The sequence below is a fragment of the Oreochromis niloticus genome, linkage group LG20, assembly GCF_001858045.2.
Source record: "Oreochromis niloticus isolate F11D_XX linkage group LG20, O_niloticus_UMD_NMBU, whole genome shotgun sequence".
Taxonomy (NCBI): Eukaryota; Metazoa; Chordata; class Actinopteri; order Cichliformes; family Cichlidae; genus Oreochromis; species Oreochromis niloticus.
The window spans coordinates 3,785,842-3,808,662 of record NC_031984.2 but is presented as its reverse complement, the minus strand read 5'-3'; the positions used below and the strand labels follow the sequence as shown (position 1 = coordinate 3,808,662).

Here is a 22,821-nt window from a genome sequence, read left to right as displayed (position 1 = left end):
CAATATTTCTGTCTACTAGCAGAGTCACCACACAGAAAATACAAGTCTCTGCGACTCGGACCAAACGACTTGAAGACATGAGTAGAAAAGCAACTTTTAATCAACGCTAATCAGCTTTAAAGCTTGCGTTTCACTGTCTGTCCGTCCATCTGGTGAGTATGATGAGTGAAAGGTCATGTTTGCCACTGGGATCTGCTCCAAAGATCTGTTTCAGTCCAAGATGATTAGATTTTAAGTGCAGAGTTGTGATAAAAGATGAACAAAGAGTTCTGGAGGCTGCTGCTCTGACATTTAAAATCACACTGACCTCGACTTTTCTAACAGCTACAGAGTTGTAGGTTTGTGGTCTCTGTTTATCTCTTTTTAGTCTCTTGCCAAATTACCAATTCACCCTTAATTCAATTGATTAAGAGTCTGAGCTCCCGTCGCAGCAACAGCCAATCAGATCAGCCCAGTTGGGAACCTCTGGAATGCTTTGTGGAGACGAAGACACGACAAGTCCTGGCATGAAACCAGTTGGTCAGAAGGAATCCAGCAGCAGATTAGTGAACTGTATGATGGTGAGTTAGTGTGGGGTTGGTTCGGATGCTGTAAATAAAAAAACAAAAATGGCACCCCTGTCAAACCAGAACAATGGAGCTCGGCACAGTATGTCCTTTGATTCAAACGGCTCTTTCAGAAGTCTTTATATTATTATATTCTGTAATTACAAAACGAGGCATCAGAAAATGCTGATAGGACACCTCCAGCTGCAAACAAGGCAATTTATGCTCTAATTTTGCAGATTGTCACACATCAAAAGCTCAATTAAGATTCAGAGTTTCTTCTGAAAGTGAGCCAACAGTATCGTTTTCTCAGCAGCGCCAAAGATGTACCACGTTTGGTATTTTCACTGCTGCTTTTAGCCTTTGGGAAGGAGAAGTGAACAGTTTCGGCTCGACGTGCCAATTCAGCAGCAAGCAGTCGATCGCAAAATAGTGGTCTGTTTAGCTTTTGAATCTTTATGATCTGACCTCTTTCTACAACCAGAATTGTCTTGCTGACCATCAGAAAAATGGCTCCAGGAGTCTAGAGATGCGCTCAAAAGCCTGAAGTCTTTTTGTCCTGTTTTTAAACTGTGCGTACATTTGAAAAAGCAAAGGTCTGAAACTCATGTTATGTTAGCACACCAGATTTTAACCTCCTAGGACCTCCTGGCGTCCACATATGTGGACATTGCATTTTGGGTTGTCTAGACCAAAATACTAAATTTTGCTCTACAAGGGCCTGATATCCATGTACGAGCATTATACTGCCACAGTTCTATCGAAATTTAAAACGAATGTCCTCATATGTGGCTCTCATTTTTCTCAGAAACATAAATCAGGTAAAAAAATAAATTTAAAAAAATCAGGTAATTCTTTGTTTTTACATTCATCAGGTCCCAATCAGCCCAAAATAGCAAAGAGGAATTAAAAATGTATCACATGAAAGAGTTTGGCTCTTAGGAGGTTAAAGCTCAGTGGATAGTCAACCAAAGCGCTTCACAGAGTCGCACCAGGCTGAGATTTAACCCCAAAAGGGTTAAACACATTTAACTCCACTACCTGTAGCAAATGATTTTAAAATGATGTAGATGCTGATGGAAGCATTTCCACATGAAACAAGTTTCTCATTAAGGATAACAAAGACCTATATGGTACAAACGCAGCTCTGAGAATTATCAGCGACTTGTAAACATGTGATAACAGACGTGTTCTCATGGCAACATGCTTTAAATATCACGCATTACAGTGGGAAAAAAATAAAGTAATTCATGTTTACGGAAGTGTCGTCCTCATTTGAAACGATTGGCCGCTTCAAATGAGGAAGCGGTGATTGAGCATTAAATGAAAGATTTGAAATGAGGGGAAACTGCTGATTAACTGACTAATAAGACCATTACTTATCTTAATAGAAATTGTCAAACCCAATGACTGGCATAAAATGGAAATCGGTCCATAAACTTATAGACTTTTTTGAAAAATCATCACTTTGAATTTAACCGGCTTAAAAGGGAAAGCGAGGGAAAAGCCCCCAGCCAGACTGGATTTGGGTCTATTGCTTATCGTCTTGTTGGGCGTTGAAGCAGTGGAGAGCTTTTGTTGGATGCCAGCAGCTCAGAGAGTTGAGGAGGAGGAGGAGGAGGAGGAAGTTCCACTAAACATAGAAACAAGAGTTCTCCGCCAACTCCAAGCCACACAGAGCCCAACATCTAAAACCAAACCCAGTGATTTTCACCAAGCTGTTCACTGTACAGACTACACCCCCGGCCATTCCTCCCTCTCTGCCTCGGTTCCTCCCTCTATCCGTCGCTCTCAGAGGTCAGCTTTCAGAGAAATATCTCCCTATGTGAATGAATATTAAAGCGGCAGCTGTGTGGGAGGAGAGGTGAGCGGGGTGAACGCCAAGAGGATTCATTCACATCACCCATCCTCCGTTTTTAGTGTTCAGGCAATTAAAATTCATCGTTGGCAGGCTGGAAAATGGAGATGATTGTGTGGTCAAATGTGGGAGCAGAAGAGGGTTTTTAATGCATCTTTTAATTTTAATGACTGCTGATGATGTGGATTAATGTGCCCATCGTGAAGAGGACGATGTATGGAAAGCTTTGCATTTATTCAACCAAAAAGTCGAAAGGGCAAAATTACTGGTGAATTCATTTATTATTTTTAACTTTAAAATGCATGAAAAGGATGAATCCAAATCCCTCCAATTTAAATTGAAAGTCCTTTAAATATTTGTGATTGCATTGTACGAAATATTTTTCCTTTTGGAGAGATGGTTGTTGTCCGTAACGTGCAAAGAGTCTTTTTGCTTGATTTAAGTTGGATTTGGTGTCCATCTGTACTATCAGAAATCCAGTGGAGATCCTTCAGAGCTCCTTTAGGTGCTTCTAGTTGCCATTAAGAGCGTTGCGGAGCTCCTTCTGGAGGATTTAGTGGTCCATGAAGACAAAGACTAGCTCCTTTCGCTGCTCGTTGTTGTTGCTGAGGACATGTTAAGCATCTTTGCAGTGGTTTAAATGGTCCTTCTGATTCTGGAGAAGATGCTTTAGGAGATTTATGGTAATCATACGGATAACTAAAGACTTAGCACTTTAGCAAAACACCAAATGGGGGCTGTAACAAGGTTCTCAAGCAACTACTATACAACTTAATTACTGTACCGGCTCATCTAATGACCCACAGGCATTCAACCACAAAAACTAGCCCATAAATCGCTTAAAGGGGACTACCTTTAAGACCTTAATAGACCAAACGCCAAATGCCCAATACTGAACCAGTTCTGCCTTTGTGCCTTTGAGAGCCAGCCCACGTTTGGAGAGGTTTGAGAAGTGTTTATTATATAGCATTACTAGCAGAAGTTGGGTAATTTCTCTTCTGGGAAGAAAATCAGAAGATGCGTGGGCTGAATCTGTCCATCATTGGTTAATTTCTTGAGTTAACCACTACCAAGCCACTGACAGTGGTTCCAACGGTGGGCGGAACAATTTTATGGTGTTGTACTGATGCCAGCTCTTCATCGCTGGCACAAATCCTGTTTCTTTGTGTAAATGTGTAAATTGAGTTCTAGCATCAGCACCAGCACAGCATCCAGGGAAGAGAGGTAGGGAGGAATTTGCTGAGGTAGACGTCAAGCCAAACTGAAATAAAACTAATTGTGTTTAAGAGACTTAAGGACCTTTTATAAAATCCCAGACCTTTAAAACACTTTAATAAGGTTTCATCAGGTGGTTGAACACATGGGTTATCAAATGAGCTCTGAAGAAATGTCAAACCATCTAAATGTCCTAAAGTTCCTCTAAAACATCTTAAATGATGACCTCTAAGCATCTGAAAAACCTTTAACAGCGTATCAACAATAGGAACCTAAAGAACTTAAGTTTTCTGCTCTTCCCAGGTCCCAAAAACAATCTCTAGAGCATCCAGACTGATTACCAGGATTACCAGGGTATCCTTGGAGGTCCTGGCTCCTGAGAATTTTAGGAGGACCTCTTAAAGGAAAAAGGAAAATAAATTTCCCAGTAACCAACGAAAGCTTTTAGAGACTGTATTGTGGTGGCTTTAACTGGTCGAATGCACACAGGTCGTTAAACAACTAGTAAGATATTTCTTTGTAGGATGGATTATTTCACAGATGATTTGATACATGTTTAACCATCTCAAAGTCCTAAAAGAATAAAGGTCCTAAAGGTATCTTAAAAGATGCCTAGAAATATTTTAACACCCTAAAAAGAACCTGGAGAACTTGGGCTCTCGTAGGTTCTTGCTCATAACAAACTTCTAGAACATCATCTTTAACATCTCCAAAGAACTTCGTGTTTTTGAACATCTTTTCCTTTTTTCCTTTTCTAAGATAATCCTTTATTTGTTTTTGCGAAGGTGCTCCTTGCCAGACGCACTCGTTTGACTCTCAGACAGTCTGAGACTTGTAAATTCTACTTGTGCTTTACTGGATGAAATTTTGCACTGGAGTCAATGTCAGAGCGCAGTCAAGCTTACGGTCCACTTTACACGTCTGTTCTGTCCTTTTCACTTGGTTTAGGTTGTTAGTTTTACCCAAAGAGTGTAGGGAAGCTTTCTGCCGCTCAGCAAAGTCTTAAATCCTCCAGAGAGGACAGAGTTTGTGCTGTGGGAAACGGCGAGTCTTTAACCGACTGCCGAGCCCTGAAGGAGACAGAAAACAGACATCTTGTGCAGCTAAGTGGGGCATTTTTCTGACAGCAGCAGACAGTCTGAGCGTCTCTGCAGCTTTCTGTGAGGTTGTCCGACACCGCTGAGACAACTTTACAACTTCAACAAGGCTGAGAGCATCTGTGCGGAGACACCGGCCCCGTCCTGAACTGTCACTGCTCACATTTGCTTTAATCCTGCATCAGTCCTGCTTCCTGTCTCCGTGCTGTTTATCTCTCCTGCCTGAGAATAAAAACCCTGGAAATGAACAGATTGTGTTTGCTGCGTTATGAAATCAAAACAGCGTTCAGCTTATTTTCAGCTCCAGATAACAATAATAACAGCGGCGCCACAGGCTGCAGAGAGCAGGCTGGCACATATGGAGGTGTGACCGAGGATGAGTTTCATAAGCAGCAGAGAATATGTAAAAGAAATGAAATATTTATCAGATACCTGTTGCCTATGGGTATTAATATGGTTATTATTATTATGGAGTCCCCGTTAAAGGCTGAATAACCACTCTGTCTGGATACATGTGAATATTGTTTACAGAGGTGTGAAAAATCAGACTCTTGATATCGATTTTGATATTCCAACACCTGAACTCAGATCTGAGATACAGTGAAGACCTGACATCAAAGCTTTCAGACTCATGATGAGTTTTCATTCATATGTGATCGATATTTGAACATTCATCTCCCTCAAAGCCACCCGAGTCTGCAGCGTGCCAACAGGTTTCAGACAACTTTCTACAGCTTTACAAATCTCTGCTTAAAACTTAGTCCCTTCTGTAGCCACCCCACTATCAAATATGATTATAAAACTCATTTTATTTTGTTGATTCTGGTTCCAAAACTACTTTTTCGCAAAAACACAAAAGCTTTCAGACCATTATAAATGTTTTGCTGGTGGACTTTTAATTATTTCTACAAAATTTAATTGATCCTCTCTTGGAGCTACTAACTAACTTATTATTAATGAGTAATAAAGCAAGTATCAAACTGCAATAGATAATGCAAGGCAGTATGTGATGTTTCCAAATGAGTCTTTAAAATGCATCCAAATTATTTTTGGGAGACAGAAAAGAGGAAGAACAAAGAAGACACATGTTGAGTGTAGCCTCACCGAGCAGAGGTTTTCCATTTTTTTTCCATTGTTTGGAGACATATTTGAAGACAGAACATAACAAACATGAAAGTATTGTTGCTTTTTGTCTTTTTAATCATTACTGTATTAAGTTTATTTATCAGGTGTGAGGTTTTCAGGAGTAAGAGTACAAATGAGAACAGAAACACAGCATTTTTGAAAGCAGTCGACTCAACAGTCACACACACATCTCAATAAACATTTGCACTAAAGCCTCATCAGGCAGCTTCTGAAAAGACATTTGATGAAATGAACAGAATAAAACTGAAGACATTCCTGTATAAATGCACTCTTCACGCCGTTTTCAGAGCTTTGCAATAACTGTTATGCCAGAGCTGAAATTACTTTCAGCGCTGATGAACTGAGGCTCGGTAATAACGCAGCGTGAAGACTCACTTCTTCTAAACGCTGCCTTGCGACCATTCCCAGCTCTACAGCTTCACAGCTAAACACCTCCAACACACCCGAGTTTGACATTCGACAGCGAACAAACAAATGATTCACAGGTGAGAGTCACACTGACGACTGATAACATCACATGGCTCCATCCAAGTGACAAAGAAAGCTGAGTACTTTATCAAAACCCCTTATAAATGGAGAACAAACACCTTGATTGTTTCAAGATGGACTGCAATCAAACAGGTGAACTTCAATCTCTTCCTTTCATCCGAACCAAAGAACTAAAAGAGCCTCAAGTGATTTAAAACATGAATAAGACAATTGTCTCTCTATCTTTTCTCCTAACCTCCTTAAATAGAAACTCTAGAAAGCAATCAAAGCCCCAAAAGCAATTTTAAAACATTAATGCAGCCCTTTCCTCTCAGCAGAGGAAACAAAAGCCCTCAAACAGTCCACCAGTATTCCTTTCCTGTCATTCTGTCCTGTCTCTCTTAATTCCCTTCACTGACTTCCTTCCTTTCCCACAGAGTACCCAACTCAAACAGGAGCGCAAACATATTCACAACAGCTTTTCCTCCTCGGTAGACTAATCATCCGTTCTTTCCTCCTACCTTCTTGAGCTGTCCACTCCGGGTTCCCACGAACACCACCGTGTGCTCCCCGTAGGTGTATGCGGCCACGGCGCCCATGCCCTCAGTCCGGTCCTCGTACAGCGGCTGTCCCTCGATCACCCTCAGGCCTCCGAGTGGCTGGTTCAGTACCAAACCGCAGAAATCATCTCCGATCTGCTTCGGCTGTGGACCAGAGGGAAAAGGTGGAATTATTAGAAAATATCACAAGAAGCGATGTCGCTCAGCTTCAGATGAACAATAAGAGGAAGCTGAGCTTTCCAAAGCCACCTAATACCAGCGTTATTGATCTGGTGCCTGCCTTCAATCCATTAGGCGGAGGATCAGTATCGGCTCTCGACAATAGCGCGACATGTAGTCCCTTAACTAAAGTTAAAGTAGTTTGAGAGCAAGACGTACAGAACGAGTCATCCAGAAGACAAAAGTAGAGACACACACTTTGGTGTTTTGGTATTTAAATAGACAATTTAATGCTGATTTTTCTTTGATCAGATGTTCAAAAGTCATTTAAAAGATCAATATAAATGATTATATACAAAACCCTATGTGATTGCTTTGTTTATCGTTTTAACTACTTATATTCCCACCGTGATTCTTAATGCGCTGCAGACACCAGTGTTTTAACAGAAGACTGCAGGACCACGTGGACGTCACGGTCCACACAAGTCATGACTGCTCAGGCCTAGCGGTGCCTTTAGACCAGCGGTCCCCAACCTCTTTTGTGCCATGGACCGGATTAATGTTAGACAATATTTTCACGGACCGGCCTTTAAGGTGTCACGGTTAATACAACAACAAAAAAATGATACGACCAAGACAAAAACTGTGGTATTTTGTAAATATAATAATAAACGCGAGTTCACTGTGTAATTGTGTAACTTTATTAGCAGCGTCCTCCTGAAATGCACCAACAACATTGAGAGTAACATCCTCCTCTCTGCCCCTTAGTGCTCTCTGGTCGCTATGGTAACGCGTAAATATTTCTTTCAAAATAAGACACAACTACAACACGGGAAAAGACCCAGGGAAACAGAGTTAACGATAGAAACCCTGAAAACCATAAATTTCACACCCGAGCCTCAACTCTCGTGGCCCGGTACCAAACGACTCATGGACCGGTACCGGTCCGTGGCTGCACAGACTGCATCATAGGCTCTACACGAAGAATTCTAAATTAAGCTTTAGGTTTAGGGTTAAGAGCCAATTACACTCTGCTGCAGACACGGACGTGGACAGCTGAAAACATCACGGCCAAGTAATCATTCCTGTTATACTTCTTGGACCTGCATCTAGAAGGGTTCATGTGTACTTGCTGCAGAGTGTACAAAAACATTTGTAGGCATGCAAACATCCTTTTAGAGCCTTGTGCTCTCCGATGGATGACGACATTTACTGATAATGCCAAATAACTGCTGGTCATGCAGAGTGGACAGGTCTGAAGCTGATGATGAGAGCACTGTGAGACTGGAATGAAACCAATCATCAGTGACACAGAGATCCATGATGAGTGAATCACCTACTTAGGGTTAGGTTGCATTTTAGCCACATAACAAGCACAGCTCCAGAAAATAGATGTTAGCTTTCAAATAAAGTCTCTAACACTCAGTTCTGTTATAAGATTTCCATTAGATTATACCAGGCACCTCAAACTTCTACATAAAAGGGATGAAACCAAACCCAGTCGCTGTCCTCCAGGTGGATATTATCAGGTTAACAAACAAACATTAGGTTTTTATTAAACTTTAACACAGTGATGGATTACATCAAACTTTAAAGACAAATGTAAGGAAAAGCAAGTAAAAAATGAGCAAACATGGGGTGCATGGTGGAGGACAAAGGGTTGCAGAGCCAAAGTGCTTCATGCTTCTGTATGTTGCCCACAGGGCAGAGTGTATGGAACAGGGAGGAGACGAGTTATTACAGGGTCCACATACACTCAGAGGGTAGCTAACACCCTGTCATTAGCGGGTTAAGGCCTTGATGCATCACAGCGACCGTACAGGGTGGAAACTCTGAAACTCAAATGTTCGAGCCAACACTCCGCTGGCAAGTTTATCTCCATTTTTGCACATCAAAAAATAGAGATAAATACTTTTTACATCTTGAAGGTTGACTCCTGGGAATAGCAGTCAGAATGGTTTCAGGTTGTTTGGATTAGATAAAAAGTTTCCCGCGCCATCATAAATCCCTCGTGACACCTTCAGCTCTCAGTTTGTCCAAATCATCCTTCTTCAAAGATGACTTTGGGCTCAAATTCACTTTCACACAGCAACATCTGACTATCAAACATCTTCTGTCAGCTATGTGTTGATTCACTTAAAAGATGTCTGGCTTCTATTCAACGTTTAATGTTTTCAATTGAAACCTGTGTGACGCCGACACAGGACAAATCAGAAGTCTAAAGTCTTAAAAAGGCTCAAATGCTCAGAGCAGAGATACTCAGCTGGTTAATAAAGAAACAACAACATTTATTTTCCAATCAAATCACGGACCACATGCCATGTACACACTATATTTAACTGTCCAAATGCTTCAGCCAACTCTTTGTGTAACATGGAAGATAGTTTGAGTCTCTTCAGTTTTATTAAGTGAGATATTTAATCGTCCCTGGACAAGTTCATGCCCTAGTGTACGCCTGGTTGCTCACCTTAAAGCCTGCAGGCCTTGAAAGCTGAGCAGTACTACCTCTGAGGTCTCGGGTCTGTTTCCTGCACATTTACTTTGCTTGCGAGGAATGCATAAGCACACTTTGAGATTTATTTACCTTCTAAGATAACGGTGATTGACTGTGGAGGCAGCGGGGTGGTTCAGCGATTAGCAATGTTGCCTCACGACAACAGAGTCCTGGGTTAAAACCCGGGCATGGCTCTTCTGGTGGGAGTTTGCATGTTCATCTGCCAATGAAACTTTAACTCCACAGTGATCAGCTGCAGCTGGTATCAGGCTAACGCTGGCAGCTGCAGACTGAAATAGTGGAAATGGAGTTCATGCACAGGATGAGGAAATCACGTGAGTCATCAAGTTCACACACTAGTATTTATTCATTTATTCGAAGAGGCACGCCTGTCCCACTACTGCCACGAGTACTTTAAAATTAACTGAGAGACAATTAAAGTCTTTTAAATTCTTTGTTAGCTCAGGGGTTATCATTTACTCCTCACACTATCAGAGTCCGAGGTTTAAACCCACACAGCAGGTGAACTGGTGGTTGGATGGTACTTTTCCACTCAATTTGAGCAGTCAAAGCATTTTTACTACCCATATACACACATTCATGTGTCCTTTTGTTTTTGTCTTTCGGATGGAAACATCAGGGCAATTTGGGGTTCAACATCTTGCCCGAGGTTTCTTCAGTATGCAAGCTGAAGGAGCCAGGAATCGAACCACCGATCGTCCAATTAGCAGACGAGCTTCTCCAGCTCCTGAGCCACAGTCGTCCAATTTACCCAATGGCCCCTTCTGAAATCTTCTGATCTCTTTGCTATCAGGCCTGAGATTTTTTTTTTAAATGCGAAGAGTTTCTAGAGCTCACTGGTTTTGCTTCCTGGGTACATAAAGCTATGCAACTAAAGTTTAAATTCAAAGTTTATAATGTTTTCTGTTTCCTCAGCACTCTGTGAGGGTCCTCAAAAGTTTAAAAGCTCAAATGAGACAGTGTGGGACGAAAAAGTGCCGATGGTACGATACACACCTTGGTCTGTCTGCATCTGATGCACCCCACATTGTCATAACGCATGCTGTTGACTGAGCGAGCCATCAAACAGTCATTTGGAGCTCTGCATCTGAGTGAGGTCTTGATAAGATTTCCTCAGAATGAGGGCTTCAAACTAAAAACCATAAAAACAAAACAAAACCATCTACTCAAAGCTACAAACACACAGATGCACACACGGAGCAGAGACTGTAACGTGGTGTGCAGACAGGAAACCTGCTGCTGACACTTAATGAAAAACGAGATTAAACCACACACACAAAAATATAAAAATCACACACACACAAACTGAGACTACCCCAATGTCACATCCCATTGGAACATCCATGCGCGCACACACACACACACACACACACTGGTGTACACACACACTTCCTGCTGTTTTTGACAAAAGAAGGAGGTCAGAGCAGGGACAAAGGCCCTGCCTTTTTCCCCTTCTCCTTTCACTTTACCCTGAAAACACACACACACACACACACACACACACACACACACACACACACACACACACACACACACACAGTAGCATGGGTCATTAACTTATATTTCATCACTTTCATCAGCGTGTGGCTGATTGGCTGTGATTGGTTGCTTGGTTGGTTGGTTGCTTGGTTGGTTGCTGTGGGCAACTCCAACCCCATTCCACCCCTCCTTTTCCAAAACCCAGGCCCGGCTCAGAACTCGTCTCCTGGCGGGTTTCCCTGCCTGGTTGCCATGGTTACCACTGCAGGCCATTACCGCCATGAATAAGAACATCATCTACCCCCGACCTGAAATAACCCCACTGCAGACACTGAGAGGGAGGGAGAGCTCTTCCTTCTGTTCGCTCTGGCTTGTTTTTCCTGTAGTTTTTTCAAGTTCACACTATTTCCTGTCTTTTATCCATTTGAGCAAATAAAGTATATTCAAACTCATCTTTAATGTTGGGACAAATCTGTCACAGTTTGTGAAACTCTTTTCGCCTTGTGGGGACAAAAACATTCAATTTAATAATGAAATCGAAGTGTGAAGACTTAAGGTTGGGGTAAGTCTCCAGGAAACCAGCGTAAGTCAACCTAATGTCCTCTGAAGTGACAGAAACATGACTGCGTGTGTTGCAGCCTCAGGGCAGCCTCTGGCCAGATGATGTAGTTTGCACAAAGAGACTGAAACAAAGGAAGAAGCAAAGGACGGCAAAGATTTCTCTCCTTTTCTTTATTTTCCTGCTAAACATGCAGGAGGAAATGGACATTTTTTAACATTTTTTATCTACTTAAAAATTTCAGTCTTTCCTCTTACGCTTGGATGGTTTGGCTTCATCAGAAATCGAGAAAATGTGTCAGGAAAACACCCGATCCTGATATTGGACTAGCCTATACCGCAGAGCTGTTTAAGACATGTGTTACCTTTAGCAACAAAATCAAGGTCATCTCTCAAACCTGTAGAGAGCAAGTCCAAACAACAATCTTCAGGACTAGTCTCCTGCCTGCAGCGTGTCAATCTGGGGCCCATCAGCTTATGTGTTTACTTAGAACTCGGATAAGATTGCCAGTATTTTACGATGTAGCCAGTGGTGTCATTAATTAATGCAGACATATATTAAAAGTGTTTTCAAACACTAACCCGAAAGCTTCTGTTCCTAACATTTCTTTTCTCCTTCAAACAGGTAGCACATGTTCTTATCCAAAAATTGTCAGACCTTAGAGGCCCAGTCCAAGTCAAGTTTCAGGGCTGGTGGTGCAACTTACAGTGTGGATGCAGGGCAGCTCTTTGTTCAGTAACCACGGTAACGAGAGCCGTCCCTCTCCACGGTAACAGGAGCGGATCCTTTCTCTCATGGCCAGGTTGATGTCATGGAGGGTGAACAGACAGAGGACCGTCTCTCTTGGTGGGTTGGACCGATTCTTCTGACCCTGAAAATCCACAAAAGAAATTAATTCATTTAAAAATAAATTAGATATTTGCAGGTTTAAGTCCTGGACAGGCCTCTGAGCAAGGCACCCTTCAACAAAAAAGTAAAAAACTCAGAAAGAAAGTTCAAGCTTAGATGGAAAGCATCCAGTCAGAAGAGAGGGCATCAACGGTCACCTACCTGTGAGAAGACGACAAACAGGATGTCGTCGCTTTCAGAAAGGCCGAGCGCTTGTGCCAGCCGCCGCCCTGGTTTTTGCTTGTAGGCAGCCTGGACCAATCGGTACTCTATGCCATCTTTTGTGCAGCCCAGAGGAAACTCCACATATGAGTAGAACTCTGTGTCATCAGAGCACATCCTCACAATCTTAGACGTGAAGAAGTTCTCTCCTCCAGCATCCATCTGAGTCAGCTGTGTGTCCAGCTGCAGCGTCAGGAAGTACACGTACGTGCGACTGGAGAAGCCGTAGACGTAGTAGATGTCGAAGGCGGGGTAGAGTGACAAGGTGTCGGACGGGATCTTGATCTGCGAGGAGACGAACTCATCCTGGTAAACCAGAGAGAACATATCGACGCTCTCCTCATCAACCACCAGCTTCCTGCTGGACAGCGTGGGAAAATATTCCGACTTTCCATCGATGGCGGCTCCGATGAACAAGTGGCTCTTGGTCTTCTCCAGCTTCTTTCTCTTCGGGTCATCCAACCAGTGGTCTTCAACAATCACACCTGCAGAAGAAGGACAAATAGGCAGGATGCGATTAATACTGTGCCTTCCAGAATGTTTGGAACAAAGTCCCAAATTTTGTAGTTTTACAAACACTTTGCATGAACTGTTTGCGGATATTTTTTTTACATAGGCCTCATTTTCACAGCTTTACAATCTACTGTGATGCTGTACAGAGGTCAGCAGATAGCCAAAATAAACACATCTTCCTTTAAAACTCATCAGCTACTTTTAGCATTTTCATGATAGTAATGTAACAGAAAAATATATTGACTCTTATTCTGAAGAACATTTACTGGAACTCCTCTGGTCTCCAGCAACAAAGCTATCAACAATGCAACCCACAAACAACCTCTGGATCAGATGCTAAAGAAAGGACAAGTGTTAGCAAGCAGTTTGAGACCCATTTCCAACAGAAAAGCTCCGGCGGGTCTGATTAGCTCTTTCTTTTCAAGCGGTGTCCCACAGTGGCTGTTCCAGTACTTTAATCAAAGGTCTAACTAATTTCAATCACACCTTTTTTCCCACTGATACCCGAGCAGAGAAAATATTCCAGCATTTGTGAATGAACCAAAAATCTGCTTTACAGAGAAATATGTGGGCAAAATCTAGCTGTCAGTCATCTGCTGTTATGTCCTGACAGTCTTCATTCAGGTTTTTGTTCATGCCAAAAAGTGCACATTATAAAAACCTGCAAAATATTTTGACACTTGATTGACGTCTGCAAGTCGAAATGCTTCTCCAGCCTGCACAGAAGTCCAGAGGGAACATTGGAGTGTATTGTTTTTATTTTAGGCATTAAAACGATTACATTGGGACAATGCATCAATACAAAATCTGCCGAATGTTTATAATTGAGTATTTACAACAACAACATGAAAATAAAACTGCTATTCTATAAAATATTGTTTACAAAGAGCATGCATTAGATTCCCTCTGTTGCATTCGCTGCTGATATCACTGTAATCCAATAAAACAAACCTTCAGGGAAACAGCAGAGGCACAATTTCACAGTGAGAGTAACTGCTGTCAAAGCCATCAGCTACTAGCTAACTTAACTGTAAAAAAAACAAAACAAAAACGTGCTTCCTTCAGAAAACCTTTCGAAACAGCAATTAGTTGCTCTAATCACTAGTGGAGAAATATTATTAACGTGAAGCTAAATGTTGACCAGATCAGCTAGTAGTATAAAATGTAGCGCCAAATTAGAGATGACTCTGCATTTAGCTGACCTCGTGCTAGCCTGGGTTAGCGGCTAGCTTTTGTGATTTATCTAAAAACTATTATAAGACTTGGGTAGAAGTTTCCATGTTATTTTTCTTATGCAAATTGATGGATCAGTGAAGCATCATTTATGGAGCTAACTGTCATTCTGAGCAGTAGAGTGACGGCTAGCTAGTTGTAATCACAGACTGGATAAAAGACGCAGCTTTAGGGTCTAAAAACTATTCAGTTTCAATTCAATTTTATTTATACAGCGCCAAATCACAACAACAGTCGCCTCAAGGCACTTTATATTGTAAGGTAGACCCTAAAAAAAACACATATAGAGAAAAACCCAACAATCATGTGAGCCCCTATGAGCAAGCACTTTGGTGACAGTGGGAAAGAAAAACTCCCTTTTAACAGGAAGAAAACTCCGGCAGAACCAGGCTCAGGGAGGGGCGGGGCCATGTCGCAACCAGTTGGGGTGAGAGAAGACTGAAGAAAAGGCAGACCTGCCTTAAACCTGTGTTATTTGTAATGGGAGTCTGTGGCTATCTGTAACCCTAGTGAACCCTTTCCTGATGACCTTATTGACCCAATCACTAGATTAGGTTGCATCAATTAAAATGTGGAGTTCTTTTTATAAATTACAGGCTAATTCAGAAAAGATTATCATCCAAGGTTTGCTCAATGGACAACAGCTGATTAACCAGAAGTGGTTATCAAATGAGCAAATTGAGTTTTAAAGTCAGCTTCACCCCTCGGTGACTAAAACGCTCAGCTAACGTCTTCATAGCATGACTTCACTAATCAATGGGTGACATCATGGTGGCTACATCCTTCTTTTCCACTGCCCAGAAGCTAATTCCTTCCAAATGTCTTAAATTGTATTACCTGTCAAGGACCCTCTAACTCCACCCCCTCTTCAGCCTTGCTTACCTGCCATCCCGTCAGCCTCTCGGGCTCCAGACAGGTAGTGCTCCTTGCGGTGATGCGGTTCCCCCAGTTTGAAGAGATCCTCCAGCCTGAGGAACTGACAGACGCCCTGCCAGATGGAGCCGCATGCCACCAGTCTGTTTCCAATATAATCCACTAGTAAGAGCTTATTCACGTTATCCGACATCTCCAGTCTGAGGACAGAGGCAGACGGGTAACGCAGACAGGTGAGACAGGTGTAGACATACATAAGGATATATAGAGATAAATAAGTGAGACAAGAGGGGACAAACCGATGAGCGCAGGACCTGACGCTGGGTGGAGGGTAACAGCTAGCATTGTCCTCCACAGGTCCGGTCATGTGACTCCGCAGCTCCGTCAGATTAGCTGACAGCTTCAGCACTCGGTTCACTGCTCCGACATACACCTCACCTGTACTCTGGTGGACAGTCAGGTGGGTGAGGGAGGTGTCAAAGGCCCGGTACACCACTCTGCCCGATGGCACGGAGGGAGGCGGAGGAGCAGCAGGGGCAGAGAGGATAGGGGAGGAAAAGAGGACAAGGGAGAGGAGAGGGAGGAGGAGCAGAGAGGAACAGGAGAAGACCATGGTGGACACAAAGAGGAATAGGAAAGGATGAAGGGGCAGAGGAGGAGAGGGGGGAGGAGGAAAAGGAGAGAAGAGCTGGCAGCAGGTCTGATGAAGAGTCGGCTTCAGTGGGGCATGGCTGCAGGGAGAGAAAGAGGAAAACGCATTCAGAACCAGCTTGAGAATATTCATGGTTTTAAACTTTCTTTAGCGTTGTAGTAATTCACTGATGGACCTCTGAGCATTAATGGCTCCATTACAAACAGGTCCTCCTCACAGACAATTCAGCTGCTTTTAAAGGCACCAATGTGAATGAATGTATGAAAAACAATGTGTATATGGTCCGTGTTCAAGATAGATAGCAGGAACTTGGATACATGGCAGAGACGAGCACTCAACATAATGAAACTAATGCAGAAGCGACTCAATCCTTTGAGGTAAACATGCAGGAGGTCCTTTTTCTCCTTCCCCTCAGCTGGGTACAGGTTTCTTTCCCACTGTTACAAGGTGATAGTTTATAGGCCTCATATGATTTTGGGGGCTTTCTCTCCAATATTGGAGAGTCATTAAATTAAAATATAAAGTACTTTGAGGCGACTGATTTGCCACTGCACTGAATGGCTGCAGTTCCTGCGGTAATCACTTAAGGCTGGCTCCTGTATCAAAAAAAGCCAGCTCCGCAGCAGAAATAAACACGTTTGTAAGGTCATTTTAATTTTTATTACCTTAACCATCTGGACAATGGATTTGGCTGACCGGTGTCTTGATTAAAATAAAAGTTTATAAAGTATTTAAGTGGATTCTTTTAAAATTTTGACCATGTAATCTTCTAAATTCCTTGAAAGGACGTCACATCCCTAATCTGCATCCCATCCCTGGTCTGATCAGCCTCAGGTGGATCACCTGCAGGAGGATAAATGCTAAAATATCAGAGCCACGCAATGACCGCAGGAACATCTATTCTTCACAAGGCCACCTCAAACACCAAGCAAGGTGTTTCACCAACAATAAACAGAATTATCTTCAAAATTATCCTGGCCTTAGCCTGACAGGGAGCTTTAGAAACCTACAGGCAGTATTATTTACCAGAAACACACACACACAGATAGCGAGTGCAGAGATTAGCAGTGTGTGGGAGTGTAATCGAAGCAGATAGAGTTATTGATCTGTTTCTGTCTGTCTTCTCACTGAATCTCTCTCATAAGCCTCAGCAGCTCCAGTAACACTAAGCTGGATGGAAACTTCACTCTTATCCTGGCAGCCAGTTCAACTCCGACTGACTGACAGTTCTAATCAACACACACACACACACACACACACACACGTAAATGCCTCGACAGTTTAATCCTAATCTACAGTGATATTGACACCAAACGCAGGACAAGTTTGTGGCTGCAGGTATTGTGTTGAAAAGCCTGCTGCATTTGCGCTCAGCGTGGGTGTCCCAGTGGGAATTGAATCGTCAACTGCAGCACTGCTTTATATCAGCCTCCTGGTTTTCAGCTCAGACGCATTAATCGATACGAGAATACGAGAAACGGCGTGTGGAAACAAAGAGCTGGATTTATTTTATCTGGCTTTCAGGGGTTTCTTCTTCTGCTTTCTCGGTTACATCTGGAGTGTCTTTTTATTCATCTGAATAAGGTTTAACAGTGGAAACGCTCACTGCAGTCTCAACGGGTCAGATTTGGTAATATCTCTTTTTTAAAAGTCACTTTTAACTCCAGTCAGGATTAGTGAGTAGGCCTGCAGAGAACACATCTGTTCTGTTCAAAAATGTCTTTGAAGTGAGTTAAATAGGAGCTCTTCGGCTCATTTTCAGCTCTGTACTTTCACTCCGGTGACTGCAGCGGAGCAGCTTTGCATGACTCACAGTTCAAAGAAAAAACAACTGTATTTATCTTATTCTGGGCTTTTATGCAACACTCTTTTCCATCCTTTGTCTAAAAAAATCCATTTAACCATATATTAAAACATTAGCTGTTGTGGAAGAGCTTTAAAGCTGCATTCTTCCTAACAGCCAAGAGGGGGCGGCTCCTCTGGTTGCAGAAAGACTTGAGGTTTTATAGAAGTTTACAGGGACACGGCGTTGCTCTGCAACCTCAGTAAACATTCTTGATATGTCACGGATTCAGTCACTAGTTTGAAGTCTGATCTTACAATAATTTTGATTGTTGACATTATCAGGGTCAGAAAGAAGAACAGAGCAGGATATGCTTATTGGTCAAAACTTGACACGTCATTAGCCAATAAATAGACAGCTTCAAAATGTCACAACAGAACTTCTTGAACCAGGCAGTGACATCAGATGGCTAAAGCCATTCTTTATATACAGTCTATAATGTTTTCTCTTTAAGGCCTGCCTCTCTGAATGTTCTCTTTCTTCTGATTGGCCGAGTGCAGGAAGTCCCCAGAAGCGTGAAAACAGCTCAAATCGAGCACAGATTAATAAATATGGTTAAACAGTCTCTGTGTGTATTTAATCCATTTGACTCTCTCATTGTATTTTAAAACTGACTAATGTGTGCTGCACTTTGCCCCATTGTACATCAATAAAATATGAACTAGTTTAACCAACTAATATTTCTGGTGCTGAGTAGTAATGTTTACTCGTCTTGGTCAACTGATCACACACGTGCCTTTTCTAAATATATATATCCTAATCCCAGAAATCCCACAGAAGCAGCGAGAGAGAATTATTTTACAACTGGGTAAGTGGAAATCTGTCTTATTTCAGGTCAGAGAGGTGCTCTGCCTTCATATGAGTGAAATTTTGAAAAAAAGAGAAACAAAAACGAATTAAAAAACATACAAAACACACTGTATACATGTACAATGGAATATTTAAATAAAAAACATGTGAAATAAGGTTGCCCTGTGGGACCAAAGGAACAAATATTTTACACAGTGCGTCCTCGCTGTAATTAACGTATTTCAAATAAATAATAAATCGCTGTTTTCACACAAAAATTGGGGGAAATGTAGCTTTGAGCCTCTCAGGTGTAAAGATCTTCTCGTTGTCATCTCTGCTAACGATGTGAGTGTTTGTGACTAATTGTCGATCGCATTAAGCATTCGAGGAGTTTACGAGACTCCAGGATATGCATGAGGGCTTAACGGTCAATTGAGAGTGTAATCATCAGATTAACAGCAGGTGGTAACTATAGATTTCTGACATGCAGCATGATGGTGGATCCACTGAGGCTTAAATTTCACTGCAAAATTTGGGAGAAATGAAACGAGTCCCGTGAACAGAAACAATGTGAAGTAAACCTGGAGCTCTTTCTGAGCAGCAAACAAATCACGAGCCGCCCTGTCCTGTTAATTATACTGTCAGCGTGTGAATTAGCTTCAGCAAACGAGGGAGACATGTTGGACTGAGGAGGTCCAGGCGTCTCTCTGCAGCTTCATTAATAAATGAGAAGAAGAAAGAGTCTTTTTTTTTTTTTAGTGTCATTTAAGAGAAGCTCTGACTGAGCTAAAATAGATCCTCCACACAGCGACTGCACAGCGCCGTGAACGATGGCTTCTAATGAGACAGAAACTGAATGGAGGGATAATAAAGTTTTCAGCCGGGCAGCGGAGACGTACAGGAAGCCGAGTCCAACAATTAACCCCGTGACACACACACAGAAACACAAAGAGGCAGTGAAAGATCAGCACATTAGTTAATTAGCCCGCTGAGCTGAGGGGGAGACCAGAGAGAGGAGAGGTCGACAGATGGACCAGTGTGTGTGTGTGTGTGTGTGTCTCAGAGTGTGTGACGGACAGCTGGGCAGACAGAGGACACAGATAGAGTTTCTCTAACTGGACTACGATTTCACTGGATCATCCATCACCCTGGAGAACTGGAGGCTGTGACTGAGGACGAGTGATGGGACGACCCCATCAGAGCGAGGACATTTCTGAACCTTAATGGCTTGTTTGACATTTTGGACTTGGTTTTAAAATCACATCTAGGGTAGAGCTGGCTAAATGTGAAGTCCTTTTATCACAGAAAAGCCTTCAGCTGATCCAAAACACCACAGTGACAACAGTAACAGGTAGATAAGAGATTATATTTCCCATATTAGCCAGGTAAGAGTTCAGAATGAATCTAAATACATACAAAGTCTTAAATAATCAGGACCCGTCACATGTTAAAGATCTCATAGTGCCATGTGATGCTGACAAAGCTCTCAGGATGCTTGGCTGTGGTTTCTACTGTTTCTAAAAGTAGAATAGGAGGCAGAACCTTCAGCCTGAAATGATGCTATAAAAATAAAATGGAACTGAACACAAACGAATATGTCACGTTATTAGTCAAGCTGACAATAAAGTTAGGTCTTTTAATAAAAAAAGGGAAGTGGTGCGGACAAACATGTTCCCCTTCGGCTGTGGTTGGCCTGTAAAAAAGAGCTGCATTCACTGCTTTTTGTGTTTCTTCTTTAAAAATGCCAAACAAATTTAACTTTGCTTCACAACCAAAAAGCATTTTTGGGTGGCGTCCAACCTGAAACCGGAGAGGTGAACGAACTTTCCGAAGCAAAATGGAGAAGGCGGAGAGTCTGCTGTGCCTTCGCCTGAATTGGCGCAACATAAATAAAACTGAATAAAATGGAATAAATCAATGCGTTTCTTTTCCTTTACGGTGATGCACTTTCACCCTCCCTAGAAGCACAAATACACTCACTGTTTGGCTTATCTTGAGATAAGATCACAGAAAGAGAGCCTTAGGCCAGCGGGGTCCAGGAGAAGTAAAACTGGGCCATGGCGTCACAAAACCCAGGTGTTGGTTGGTTGTTGGCTAAGGTGTCAGTTGCTCTCCCTGCGGCTGCAGGTCTCCCTAAATGCACGAGTCTTAAATAAAGTTAAATAATTCTTCACTAAATCAACGAATATTCATGTCGAATTGCTGAGATTTTAGCATTTACCAAATTTGTGATGATGATTGTTTCTGTGATCGAGCGGCCTGGTTTAGGTCCGGTGCGTTGGCGGCGAAACACCAGCTGTAACAGTCAGTTTGTTTCAGCAACAATCAATATCAAACGTTTCAGATGTTCTGCTGCTGCTCGCCTCATCGTCAGGTTAGAGCTGCAGGTCGTCAACATTCATTAGGCTTCATTAATGTTCTGTTGTCAGATCTGAACCGACTACGTGACCTTTGGTTTAGAGATGGCACGATACCACTTTTTTATGTCCGATACCGATACCGATATCATAAATTTGGATATCTGCCGATACCGATATTAATCCGATATAGTGTGTTTTTAATCAATAAAACTGTTTTTTTAATATCTTGCTGCATTTTGTATAAGTTCATACTCAAGTTTAAATAAACAACAACACTAAAGCTATTCTGTTATACCTGTATGTAAAAAATACACTGCACCCAAAATATTTCATAGTTCAGCAATACTGATCAATCTAATAAACTTAAACCTACTCCATCCTCCCTATTCTGGTATTTTAAAGAGTACTTAGCAGAAATATTAAGCAACCTACTAATAGGGTTGCAAACTCCCAGCAAAAAAAAAAAAAATAGGGAACCACCCCCCACCCTCCACCTCATGATGCTTAATCAACATAATCAACTTTAATTTGATGCAGTGTGAAAAAAAAATGCACAGGAATAAATTATTTTTCAAGAATAATTAAATAGATTCAACATCTTTCTTCTACAGAACTGCAGACTGCACAGATGGTACCTTCCCAAAGGAAAAAGTACTATAGCTTACTAGGGTATATTAGACTTAACAGTTACTATATACAGTAATGGACTTCTATACATTTTACATCAGATTAAAACTTTGGGTGTAAGATTCAGATAATTATTTATTAAAAGCTAGACATTTTAAATGAGAATAAGAAAGAAAAGTATGTCTTTGTGCCCCCTTTTCCCTGTTCATGCCCTATCGGCCCCCCTGGCTACACTTTGCTAGATCCGCCCCTGCACAGTTACCAGCCGTCAGCTGCGTAGAAAAGGATCCTGGTGTAGAAAGTAATATTAAATACATTCTAACAACAGCTTATCAAGCTTAAATGCGCTGCTGTTGTTCAGCTGCTGTTTTCCTCCTTGTGGTGCAAAGTGGGCCAAAAACAAACAAGAGAGACGGACTCGCGACAGAAAAGCCGATCAGCTGATCATTAAGGAGTTTCATGAAGTAGCGGCAGGAGAGGGAGAGAGAGAAGAGGCAGTCGCTCCATATATCGGTTGTTAAGCTTAACGTAAGTACGCTTTACAAACATTCAGAGATGAACTTACACACTTGCTTTACTTCTCTCTGGGATAACTTCCTCGGAGATGAAATGCTGGTTTGCTAGCGAGGCTACAAATACACACAGCCGCTCTATCACGTGAGCACACTGCTCCGACGTGCTACGGTTATGAGGCGAGTTACGCCGTGTCGCAAGTTTTGTGAGGTGGGTTTTTTTATATTTAATGGATCGGATTACATGTTTTATTTCTCGCCGATATCCGATCCAGTAATTTACGTCAGTATCGGACCGATACCGATACCAAATATCGGATCGGTCCATCTCTACTTTGGTTACTCGCAAATTATGAAAGCTAAACTTAATTATCAAAGGGGGGGCTTCAGAGGATTCATATTTGATAAGTGGATTTGATATTCAGAAGCAGCTCCATTAGGAAACATTTGTATGCAATTACCCACAAAAGGTTAGATTACTGAGAGAGCAGGAAAGAGACAGAAACCACGAGTTATTGATGATCAAATAAAGTAATCAATCCAAAGCACTATGCTTCAGACAGATCTAGCACAGTCTCCTGAAATTGCCTTTGTGTAGTTTTGCAACACTGTGGCACAGAGGAGTAAGAAACCCCAAACGCCACAGCACAAATCAGACCGTAACAGCTGTGTATTCTGCCACATTAACACTCATGCTTCATGGATGGA

General features: G+C 42.1%; 1 protein-coding gene across 4 annotated transcripts in view; it reads right to left on the bottom strand.

The window, feature by feature from the left end:
• Positions 1–426: 426 nt before the first annotated feature.
• Positions 427–22,821, bottom strand: part of LOC109196279 (plexin A3) — a 47,725-nt gene continuing 25,330 nt past the window's right edge. For 3 of the 4 annotated variants that reach the window (XM_025901903.1, XM_025901904.1, XM_025901901.1), the window contains exons 2-7: positions 15,630–16,061; positions 15,340–15,530; positions 12,652–13,196; positions 12,308–12,472; positions 6,851–7,033; positions 427–588 (exon numbers count right to left, since the gene is read on the bottom strand). In XM_025901903.1, coding sequence (XP_025757688.1) covers positions 442–588; positions 6,851–7,033; positions 12,308–12,472; positions 12,652–13,196; positions 15,340–15,530; positions 15,630–15,943 — 1,545 coding nt within the window. In that variant the 5' untranslated portion in view covers positions 15,944–16,061 and the 3' untranslated portion in view covers positions 427–441. Of the gene's footprint in view, positions 589–4,363; positions 4,953–6,850; positions 7,034–12,307; positions 12,473–12,651; positions 13,197–15,339; positions 15,531–15,629; positions 16,062–22,821 lie in introns of those variants that run through there. The other variant, XM_025901902.1, reaches the window with a different exon arrangement.